Genomic DNA, 11,441 nt, shown 5'->3' on the forward strand with positions numbered 1-11,441 from the left:
ACGTCGTCTACTATTGGATATTGGTTAGCGCAACTACATGATAGCACGAGAACCAAGCTAATAATGGGAAAAATCTCCGGATAATCCTTGGCAGCATTTTGTGAAAAGATTGGATGGGGAGAACGCATCGTTTGGCTCATTGTAATTCACACTACCTTAAACTGGATGAGAAACGTATACTAATGTTACTTTATCCACTATTAATGAAAGACGACACACCATTGATTAACGGTAAGTCTATATATAAAATAATAACATGAAGGTTTCTATTGCAGCCATGTTGCCCTCACTCGCCAGCTATAAATACATATTCCCATTAGGACATCATCCACCACCTCTGAACCCTCGCCATCTGATCTCTGACCTACAAGCCAGACGGAAAAATTATCGACGGATCATAGACCGCTGGATTACTGGTATCAAGCGTACCATTCCAGCAATAGCGCTGAAAGCACTGCTCACAAGCAGCAGGCACTGGTGTGTTCGTCCGGTCAAACGAACGACTAAGCACAGCACAACCCACACAGGTAGTCCACTCATTATCCAGAGTGCCATTAGCCTGAGTTGCAACATTAAATCCGTTGGTTATCATGGCATCACGGGCTGTAGTATTGAAAGTCGTATCTGTAGTCGTTGTGTTGGACATATAAGTGACGGGGTGGTTAGGCAGGTAGACAATCAACGGAGCAGGTGTAGTCATGTTCGAGCTATTGCAGCCGAAGAAAGTGGGATGGCTAATAAGTCCCAAATTGACAAAGGTGTTACCGTCCGGGATGGAAGGAAACGAAGTATCATTGGCGTAACCAGCAAGAGTACGCTCATAAGTAGCGATAAGTGACTCTCCAGTGGGCCATTTGTAGCCGGCATCATTGTTGTTGGAATCGATGGCGAAGATAACATCCACGTCACGCTTTCTCTGGATGAGTGGGTTGAGGGGAATATTCTCTTCATCTTCACCGCCGTCAACCACTGTCAGTCTTGTAGTGTTTGCAAAAGGCGAGGTGTTCGCGTTGTATCCATAAAAAGGATTGGGCTCGTAGGCAGCTGGGCCACTGGTGGCGGTGTTGTTGGAGCTGACAGCGCCCATAACTTCCTCGAGGATGTACGAGAGCAGTTCTACCTCCAAAGCGCCCTCGGTAGTGTTAGTTGAAACATCCCCTATCGCAGCACGTAGGGTGGCGGCAATGTCTGCGCCGTTTTCATTCCAAATGTCGCTGGACGTTCCGGTGATAAATCCAGCGCTGTCGAAGCCGCGCACACAGGTCTCATTTTCGGGCACCTGGCCGTTCACGAATCGGGTTCCCAAGTACTCAAGTGGTGCGAATCCATACATATTGTTGTCGTAAGTTCCAAATTCCCAGGGCGAGACTTCATAGATGGGTTTGTCTTCACCGGGCTCGTCATTGGCGTCCGCGAAGGACTGGCCGTCAACAACCACCAGTGGTAGTGGCATGTCTCCGTGCTGGAAGGCCTGTGTCTCCGTAATCGAGGACCAATGGATGTCAACGCCGCCATGGCTAGAGTTGAGGAAGTAGTAGCCTTCGGCACGACCCCTGCATTAGTTAGCATTTACCCGTAGCTGTTATCTTGGGTTGAATGTTATATGAGTATATGGCTTACCAAATATCCGCGTCAGTAGTGGTAAAACCGGCAGCCCTTTTGGCCTTCACTTGAGCTGTGACGTTCCCCCAAAAATCTGTAGGTTCCATGGTTGCAGGCCCTTCAAGGATGGATGCGGAACTAAAGTCCCAGAAAGTATCCTGAAGGGCGGAGATGGTTGTGAAGTTGTTCATGAACACTGAAGACAGCAACCAGGAGCCTCCACTGAGAGCAGAAACATAGGTTGCCGATTGAAGTAGACCGCCCAACTGGCCCTGAGCAGCCGTTCCCTCAGTCCGACTGTCGAATGCTTTGAGGGCGCCCGCACCATTCAACATTGCGCGCATACCACCACCGGATATAGCAATTGCAACATTGGGTAAGCTGGATGAGTCGCTTGTGTCGAGGTAGTCCAAAGCGTCGAAGCAATCTATCTCAACATGACCGAAGAATTCTTTCAGCCCTGATAGAGACTTTTCACGTCGGGTATCTAGCCAGGAAACTTCCTCGGGAGAGAGTGTTGCAGCGCCACGAATGCTAGGCCGAGTTGCCGGACAGGAAACATGGACCGGAGCATAAGGGTTTGTGGCATTTGACGAGGCCCGCCGCTCAATGCTGATGTCCGCTCGAGCTCGGCGACTATTTATTTGGGATGGAGCAGCTGATGTGGCTATAGGACGCAATGTTAATTAGTCATTTGAATCGAGTTTCATCGTGATGTCAATAAAGCGAGAGGAATGCGCAAAGGACTTACAAGGCAGGAAGGCCAAGGCAACCGAGCCGAGTAGTGCGGAGGTCTTCATGATTACTTTGTAAGAATCAAATGAGACCTTCGTAGATGAATAGATAGTGTGTAATCGAGGATGGAGAACAGGTCTGAATGTTCTTGGGAATGATCGATATTTAAGCTTCCCAGGTGCACTCAAAATCACAGCTACCCAAGGCTGAACTGACTGTAAAGCTGAGCCCCATCCCACCGATCTGGTACACCCATTTAGGAATGGCAATATAACCCATGGTGGGGATAACAATAACCCCAGGCCTAAAAGCCTCAAGACTCAAAAGTGGATTTGGGGGCGAAGTGTCCCACACCAGCCGAGATTTAGACCTTAGAGGACGACAGCCGAGCACTTGGATGCCCTGACTCATGCACGCTAACCCTAATAAGTAACAAGATCGGTGAAGATGAGCTTGATTGAATGCTACATTCTGACATATCCATTTTTCAACATGATGAAGGGGCCAAATTGTCGGTCTCCACACTAAACCTAATCAGGCAACCAGCTCGGAGGCTGAGCGGTGGTCAACGATCGGCGCGGGCCACGTTTCCTCCCTTTCTTCCCCATCGTTGAACACTCTCAAGTCAACGCAGCCACCACTTGCAGTAATGCTGCTGCCCACGAGGGTAGAGCTACGTTTCTCATCCCTGATCGCTGTGCCGCCCAATTTGCTGCCGCACCAATCAAAGATCCAGCTTCATCCAACAATAGACGTTACCATATGAGCATAACGAGTGGGGTGGTTTAACTCTGCTTTAGTGTGGGTCATGACCCGTAAGGACAGTCTACAGCGGTCTGCATTTGGTTAAATTCATCAGCGCTCCACCATTCAGATGCAGACACCGGATACGCCGCAGCGTCAGAGGCTGAGTGAGAGCTACGCGAACTGACCTATGATTGATCACTTTGGGAGGGGATATTGACTTGACGTTGTTGGATTTGAGAAGAGTAAAAGCTGCAAAATGGTATCTGAATTCCGAATGCTAACATATTCTATCGAGAAGTGAAAGAGAAACAGAGGAAAAGAGATGTATGCGACGCCGTAGAAAAAGAAATCAAGATCTATTCACAAAAAAAATCGGGGAAAGGCATCCGCTGCTAAGCCGCAATGCCAATCGAAGTTGGCTGGACGACATCAAGCTTTCCATAGTCCGTTTCATCTTTCAGTTCGCGGAGACGCCGGGTGCGGACACCAACGACTATTATGGTTACGGTCGCAAATAACTCCGGAAGAAACATGAGAATAACGCGTACAGACTTTAGCCCATAGACCGGACTAAGATCTTTGCTCTCGGTGCAAACAGCAACAAGTGCGTAGATGACACGGACACCGATAAATGCCAGTGCAACCAGCGCACCCTGAAGGAGCTACACAACGACATGTCAGTCAGCCCATTTCCTGCTAGCAAATATGAAATTCTTACCCCAGTGCCACCTTGATATCCCGGACCTTGAATACCTTTATCATGGAATTGCAGGGAATAAATCGACCACCCAATCTGGAAGATCCAAACTACAACAACTAGGGCTGACCCAGCCTTCCATAATGAATAATCGTCGGATTGTGCTTTGTTCTCGAAAATATCCAGACAGGCCTTGATGGAGAGACTTATAGCTACCACCATAGTGACTGATGTCCCGATCACAACGGACCAGTTGAGGCGGCGACTAGCGTAGGGATAGCGATACGTTCGACTGTCGTTATTTAGTACGAGATCTAGCATATCTCGAGCCATATACGTACGCTTCATGAACCAATCCGTCAACGCATAGAATTAGAGGCGTGACTCCCACACTCTGGATTATGTTTGCTGTCATGCTGCTGGTGTCGCGAACTCCTAGAGCACCTCCAATGACTCGAGCGGAACAGAACATGGTCAGGGAGTACCAGGCTAAAAACCCGGTCCATCGGTGAGTTATGAAATTGTAAACAACGATCGGCGAGAGGATCAGATAGGCCGCAAGGTCAGCTGCAAATATTCCGTTCATTTTGTGAATGGTAAATGTCACAATATAAGATATAATCCTAGATGGAAAGAAAAGAGTAATAGAAGGGTCGCTTGATGTATGCTTCCATGCAGCATTTTGACGGAGAAGACAGGAATTTATATACGCTTCGAACTGAGGCTATACAAACGACTGACTTAACCTATAATGGCATATTGATCGGGAGGATGCAGTATTCAGCCTCGCGATCATCTGCAGCTACAGGTATCACCGCAGAATTGTTCTATATTCTGCAACCCGTGGCTGGGTTTCGGGCTGAGCAAGTGGGAGAATATAAAGTTTCGGAAACTCGACCCAATGGCATCCTGGCCCCCCACATCCACGGCAACTAGTGCTTACTTCTAGCGTATGCCCGACGTGCTTGGTCGGCTTTAAAGGCAGCCAAGTCCCACTTGCTAGAAGCCAAGCGTCTTCAAACTCTGGCATCCGAACTGGTTACCTTTCTGGGAAGTGACTATCCACACATAGCCCTATTATCATGGTGTACCGGGGGAAGCCAGGTCTGGGGTGTGCCTTATGCAGGACACGGCGACTAATCGTACGTGGTGCGCCTCGAGGCTCTTGATGATCATGGAGTACTGACAAAACAGTGCGATCGACGACGCCCGTCGTGTACACAATGCCTGAGGGTCAACCAGGAGTGCTCAGGGTATCGCGATCCCAACGTTCTAAGAATCTGCGACCAAACCGACGAGATTACAGTGAAAGTAGAAGGTCGAGGGACGATCGCCCGAAAGCAACGCAAGTCGCCTTCTTCGTCAAAGTCTCCTTCCCCAGCCTCTATACTCCCTGCGCCAACCACGATCGACGACCAGGTCATGTCGCATATCTTCACTTACTACGTCGGTACAACGCGAGTCCAGGGTCTCCTCTCCTACCTGCCCCACCTGCTAAGCACCGACCCGTCCCCTGCACTCCAAGCCACGATCAAAGCTGCAGGGCTAGAGAGCATGGCGAGAATCAATCGACTTCCCGAACTAAAGCGTGCAGCAGGGGAACAGTATGGGAAAGCCCTGATTGCCACTAACAACGCACTACGAGACCCATCATCGGCCAAATCCGACTCCACTCTCGGGGCTGTTATATTACTCGGCATGTATGAGGTAAGATTAGATCAGCTCCACTGGTTCGCGGCTCAGCTTTCTAATGCAGGTGCTAGTTGAACACATTCCCGAGTCCAATGCGGGGCTGGTCGCAGCATGTTCGCGGAGCCACAAAGCTTGTTGAACTACGTGGGATGGAGCAGTTGAACTCATCAACGGGACTTGAGTTGTTCAGACTGGTGCGCTTGCAGAATGTAAGTCTCATCACAATTATTGTATGCGTGCTGCCTCTCACCTATATCAGGCAATTAGCAGCATTTTCAGGAGATCCCAGAGGTACAATTCACCGAAGATAGCAGCCCTCACGAACGTAGCAGGAGCCAATAAGGACAAGAATCCACAGCCAATGGAGACATTCTGCGACATACTGATTCAGCTACACGACCTCTCTATCGAAGTGGATAACACAGCATTGGCTGACGATTCCATCGACACTCTGAGCGTGCTAATTAGCAACGCCCTCCACCTTGACACTGACCTGCGGTCCTGGGCCATGTCACTCGGTCCGCATTGGCAATACTCCGTTGTTGACATACACAGTAACCCTAAATCTCGCCCGCAAATCCCTCTTCACAGCGACACTTACCACGTATACAAGGCCGTCGGGGTAGTCTCAATGTGGAATCACTATCGCCAAACCCGAATCATATTACACGAGATGATCAGATCAATGGCCCTCCGTCTCTGGGGTCTACAAGGGACATCAGAATGCCAACAGATGGTGTTCGACTCGATAGACACTATTAAGCAAATGACGGACGATATCTGCGCTAGTGTTCCATACCACTTTGTATCTGGGGAGGTGACATTCACAGCCGTGGTTCGCCTGCTATGGCCTTTGTTTGTGGCGGGCGACTGCGCGAGTTCAGATCCCGCCACGAAGGAATGGATAATCCAGACTTTGGAGCACATTGGGAATACGACGGGGATCCAGCAGGCCCTTGGTATGGCAAAGATGCTCAGGAATGGGCATACGAGGAGCTTTATACCGGGGACGTGAGAACAGGGTGTGTTTTCATGATGTGATATATATTTCCGCTCATTATTGTTGATTCCCTTCCTCCAGCGATGCGTTTTTTTTAGCACCCTTCATTTCTTCTTTCACTCCGCGCACTATCAAATAATGCATAATTCATTCAACAAAACAAAAATGAAAAACATAAAACAGCAGGGATTCACTAGTGTTCACCCACTAAATTTCCAGAGAATCTGCTAGGACGTGGCTTGATTATAGCCTGGTGGATACCACCCATGCAAGTAATCGGATGAGGCTGCTCTCAGTCGCACAATATTACGGTGGCTTAGTATAAAGTATGCAATGAATGAATGTTTTCGCTCAGTGTTTGCCATCCTCCAGGTTGGGTGCACAGAACATATGAATTTTCACAGCATCTTTATCTTGTGTAGAGGATACGTAACGTTCGATCGTGGAAATCCTTAACACTTTATCCACTTCATTATCTCCCTCAGCGACGCGGCTAATATATAGTAGAAACCACGGTAGATTCGCACCTGTCCCGTTGTCCTAATGTAGAGCAGGAATGTAGTCGCTGAAAAAGTTCCCATCAATACTGTATCCATGAATCGCAAGACGTAAGGAGCGATTGACCAGGAGGAATGCAGTAGAATCAGATGGATCTTCGTGGACAACATGTACAGCGAAGACCTTACGACCTCGCGCATTCTCGGAACATAGCATTTCTATGACCACTTCAAAGAGCAGCAAAGCCCCTGCAGTATCTTCTTTTGCGGGAGTGGTTTTTTTCAAACATGGTAAAACGGTATGTGCGATGTAGGCCAAGATATCAGGGTTAGGCCAGCGCAGGCACAATAGCACGAGAATCCAGCACATGTTCATATTATACATCTCCTCGTATAGGTAGCGCGGTGGATCACATCCCTTTGCGATTCCCAGAATGATCTTGGCCCATCCGTTTAATGTTGGATTGACTTGTCCGGTCGCTCCGTCGAGTAATGATTGAAGCAGCTGCCTGTCACAGTAGACCTGAGTTAGCGCGTACATTGAGCAGGCCATTGCTTCCTCATGACCTGAGAGAGTAATCGGCGGGATGTTGTCATGTGTATAACTAAACTCCATCTCATGGAAAACTGGGTGTTTCGTGCACTCAGCGAAAGCATTGTAAAGAGGGGTCGATTGAGCGAAAAGGACGTCGATACCCCTCCGCAGACTCGTGAGCTTCTCATAAGCCTCCGACGCCGAGCTTACCGGGAGATGAGGGTTGTCGTTTCCAGAAATTCTCTGTAGCACCCGCTGTAGCTTACCAGAGGAACACCATAAGAACTCTCCAAGGAGCAAACTGAACGAGATGTTGACAGCGTCCACGACCTTGAAGAACAAAATTTCTTGGTGTGAACAAATCCGCTCTGCCAGTATGTCGATGTCGTGGGGAACAATATCTCCCCTGCGTGGAGAATGCAGCGGGCCGAGAAAAAGAGCACCTTTTGCAATGGTAAAAAGGCTCGCTCGCAGCAGCCGTTGGCCATAAGGCGTTGCCGATAACGCTTGATGGTAGCAAAGAGTAAGAGTTTGAAGTCCCTGGAGGTGACTGTAATAACTGTGGACGGTCCCAACCACATTTTCAAAGAGGATGAGAAAGACGATGGTAGCAAAGATATCATCTAGTTGGCTGGAATTCTGCTGTAACAGTTGAATTGCCCGACTGAAGTAATTCAGTGACTGGATGAAGAAGTGTCGATTTGGCCGGATGAGTGTCTTCGTTTGTGTGAGGTAAGGAGTACCTAATGAATACGCAAATCGAGCAGCAGAGAATGCTAGAGTTGCATTATATAGAGCCGGTAGAGTTGACATCCTCCAAACAATAGGACGCACGCTGGCTGGCAGTAAGTCGACGGTATGTGCGAAGTACTGATTAAGATAAAGTTGATCTGACCCACTCATCACATACTCAGGCTGAATGCCTCTATTGCTGAACGTTGGATTATGGTGTGTACGCAGAGGGCTTCCCATGCGGGTGACCTCCATCAAAAGGTCACCATTGTCAGCGACCTTTCTCGTTCGTTCCGAGTCATTTGGCGTTTCTTGGAATCGAATCAAGAATCTTGGGTAAGAACAAGGAATTTTCAGCCGCGAACAGAGCCCGCAGCTTGGGTTGCCTTCGTCACACTGTAGGGAAGCTTAGCAACGCCAATGAGAGTTCAAACTACACGCACAGGAGATTCACCTTTCGCTTTTTCCTCCTGCAGGGAATGCAGCCATTCCGGCTTCGGGTGATGTTGGTTTTCTTAGGTCGAGGCGGAGTAGGGCCGTACATGACTCAGGATGAACCAGGCAGGCGGTCCATTCCGCTAGTAGCTACGAATTTCTGTGGGTGCTCTAGCAAGCCAGCTTCGGGAACTTTGCATCGGTCTTGTGGAAGCGGGGAAATGATGAGCGTTACGAGAATTTCGAGACGGTGAAGCTGCAGGTGTCTAAATGGCCCCCCTGTATACCGCCTTTCTGAAGGTAGGTACTTACATAATTCTCTGATTACTAACTAGTTAGTAGTTATGCTCCACCGCTCTGCGAATCCCGTCGGCGCTAGCGCAATCGTTGACTGAGTTAGGTTTAGTAGATGTACTTTACCTTTGCTGGAAGGCTCCACTTTACAGCATCAGCTCCCTCCTCGTGAGATTGCGCTTGCTGGAATTATCCTCCAGTGGAGAAGTTTCCCGGATTGTGATACCATCCTTCTAGTTTCTTGCAGTTAGTGTACTTTCGGAACGTAGCTGTTCCCGTTCCGAGTAAAGGAAACATCGTACAAAAATTTCAGGCTAATGTATATTTCAACATGTATTACTATGTGTCTCATTTTCTAGGGTTCACATGAAGCAGCATTTGTCCAACAATAGCTAAAAGAAGTGAACGGCTGCGCTAGCGCTACTCAAATTTTAGTATTCAGTACTCTGATTTGTATAGCAAGTGTCACACTCGGGACTACTACTCCATCGAAACCGCCCCTTACCCTGCCTGCTGAAATCCACATTCCCCGTTACATAAATCACCATCGAAAATCGACTTGTTGACTATAGTGGTCAAGTCTCTAACCACTGTAAGATATTATACTGATGGACATGATACCGGTAGAGGTGTGATACACACGTGTCTGGTTGGCCAACTATATAATTTACGTGCGCTTCATTCAATCTATTCAGTCCAGTATCTAACTGCAGGGAAATAGTATGTACACTTCACGTTATAGGCTAACTACATCTTGTTAGTTAACTACCCTAATCTCTGTAGTGTATTGTCTGGGAGTTAGCGTTTTTTGTAACAACCAGTGTAGTGGATACAGGAGTCTGGTAACTCTGTGGGACCACTCCCATTTCAGCGGTCCTCAGGGGAACTCGATGCCGGTTCCGAAGCGCCTGGAATCGAAGTATAAATATCGTCAACCCTGAATATTTCAGTCGAATCACTCTTTGGACAAACACTGCGTCTCTCTCTCTCTCTTTTGGATTACATTCGAGCAAAGTGCAAAAGCAAGTTTATCACAATAAGCGATATTAAGCACATCATGTTCAGTCCAGTCCTTCCAGCCGGGTGTCTGGTTGTCGTCACCGGTGTAAATGGATACGTGGGATCCCATGTGGCCGAGAAACTGCTGCAGCAGGGATATATGGTTCGGGGTACTGTGCGAAACATAACAAGATGTCAATGGCTTTTGAAGCTGTTTGAAGAAAAGTACGGAAAAGGGAAGTTCGAACTGGCTATGGTCGAGGATATGGCTAGAGACGGCGCCTATGATCAGGCCGTGAAAGGTGAGTGACTAGATCAATTTCGCTGATTTCACTCTGACCCTTGCAGGCGCCAGTGGGATCGTGCATGTCGCAGCCATATTACAGGCAGGGCCAGACCCAAACCTGGCTATTCCTCCGGTCCTAGCTGGAATCAGGGGAATACTCCAGTCTGCTGCCCGAGAGGAGAGCATGAGACGTTTTGTTCTCACGTCATCAGCTATTGCCGTCTTGGAACCAACCTTACTGAAAGAGACTGTCACCGTTGACATGTGGAACGACAGGGCCGTCGAGCGGGCTTGGGCTCCACCTCCCTATTTGGAGAGTCGGAGCACGGATGTGTACGCTGCGAGCAAAGTTTTGGGTGAAAAGGAGATGTGGTCCTGGGTTGCTCGCGAAAAGCCACATTTTGTAGCAAATTCTGGTACAATCCCATGAAATCCCCGATGCGATATGAAGGCGCACTGCTGATTCATATAAGTTATTCCGCCGGTGGTACTCGGAAAACCTTTGAGCACGAAGGATCAAGGCTACCCGTCCACGTCTGCGATCCCTGTTACTATGTTGGAGAATGATACAGCTGCAATGGCCGCTTTCATTAATCATTTCCCTCCCTGTGAGTTATATTCCTCGCGAGCATTATCGCGCCATTAGCTGACATTCAGAGACTTTTTTGTCCATGTAGAAGACGTTGCGCGGCTTCACGTTGCCGCATTGATTCGGCCCGAAGTGGTAAACGAAAGGTTGTTCGCCTTCGCCGGACCGTTCAATCGCAATGACATCCTAGCTATTCTGCAAAAGCTATTTCCGAAGCGGGAGCTGGCACCTAAGGCTCCTGGGCTGCTGAACAATGAATCTGAGATCCAGCCAGCTAAACGAGCGGAGGAATTATTGCAAGAAATATGGGGCACAGGATTCAGAAACCTGGATACGGCCGTCAGAGATACCCTTAAAGACTATCTGGGTAAATAATGGGGTAGCAAATTCTGCGAATATGAACATGCTGTCCCATGATCGGAGCTTTGTCGGTGTCCAGCAATGCATTCTTTCATGGCCCCGATGGCACCTTTTCCAGTCTGATGGAGTATGCAATTGCACATAGTGTATAAGCTTCATATAATCTGTCTCATTGGATGTTAGATTATGCTGTGAACTGCAGTGGCTGGTATTAATCAATGGATATATAATACTTGTGTCG

General features: G+C 48.4%; 5 protein-coding genes across 5 annotated transcripts; 2 read left to right on the forward strand and 3 right to left on the reverse strand.

Annotated features, from left to right (window-relative positions):
- Nucleotides 1-364: 364 nt before the first annotated feature.
- AtWU_03446 (lysophospholipase phospholipase) lies at nucleotides 365-2,402 on the reverse strand (the record flags this gene model as incomplete). The annotated part of the gene is made up of 3 exons (XM_035498558.1): nucleotides 365-1,553; nucleotides 1,621-2,269; nucleotides 2,354-2,402. 3 exons carry the CDS (start codon nucleotides 2,400-2,402, stop codon nucleotides 365-367), a joined length of 1,887 nt encoding a protein of 628 aa, XP_035354451.1.
- A 1,074-nt stretch (nucleotides 2,403-3,476) lies between these two features.
- Nucleotides 3,477-4,367, reverse strand: AtWU_03447 (uncharacterized protein; the record flags this gene model as incomplete). Its single annotated transcript, XM_035498559.1, has 3 exons — nucleotides 3,477-3,746; nucleotides 3,803-4,073; nucleotides 4,123-4,367. The coding sequence occupies 3 exons, from the start codon at nucleotides 4,365-4,367 to the stop codon at nucleotides 3,477-3,479; spliced, it is 786 nt and encodes a 261-aa protein (XP_035354452.1).
- Nucleotides 4,368-4,863: 496 nt separating this feature from the next.
- On the forward strand, nucleotides 4,864-6,488 carry AtWU_03448 (Zn(II)2Cys6 transcription factor; the record flags this gene model as incomplete). The annotated part of the gene is made up of 4 exons (XM_035498560.1): nucleotides 4,864-4,923; nucleotides 4,976-5,488; nucleotides 5,545-5,682; nucleotides 5,733-6,488. 4 exons carry the CDS (start codon nucleotides 4,864-4,866, stop codon nucleotides 6,486-6,488), a joined length of 1,467 nt encoding a protein of 488 aa, XP_035354453.1.
- A 525-nt stretch (nucleotides 6,489-7,013) lies between these two features.
- AtWU_03449 (Zn(II)2Cys6 transcription factor) lies at nucleotides 7,014-8,781 on the reverse strand (the record flags this gene model as incomplete). The annotated part of the gene is made up of 2 exons (XM_035498561.1): nucleotides 7,014-8,633; nucleotides 8,692-8,781. The coding sequence occupies 2 exons, from the start codon at nucleotides 8,779-8,781 to the stop codon at nucleotides 7,014-7,016; spliced, it is 1,710 nt and encodes a 569-aa protein (XP_035354454.1).
- Nucleotides 8,782-10,023: 1,242 nt separating this feature from the next.
- AtWU_03450 (aldehyde reductase II) lies at nucleotides 10,024-11,215 on the forward strand (the record flags this gene model as incomplete). Its single annotated transcript, XM_035498562.1, has 4 exons — nucleotides 10,024-10,267; nucleotides 10,314-10,667; nucleotides 10,725-10,859; nucleotides 10,911-11,215. The coding sequence occupies 4 exons, from the start codon at nucleotides 10,024-10,026 to the stop codon at nucleotides 11,213-11,215; spliced, it is 1,038 nt and encodes a 345-aa protein (XP_035354455.1).
- Nucleotides 11,216-11,441: the final 226 nt, after the last annotated feature.

This window comes from Aspergillus tubingensis (genome assembly GCF_013340325.1).
Source record: "Aspergillus tubingensis WU-2223L DNA, scaffold_5, whole genome shotgun sequence".
Classification (NCBI taxonomy): Eukaryota; Fungi; Ascomycota; class Eurotiomycetes; order Eurotiales; family Aspergillaceae; genus Aspergillus; species Aspergillus tubingensis.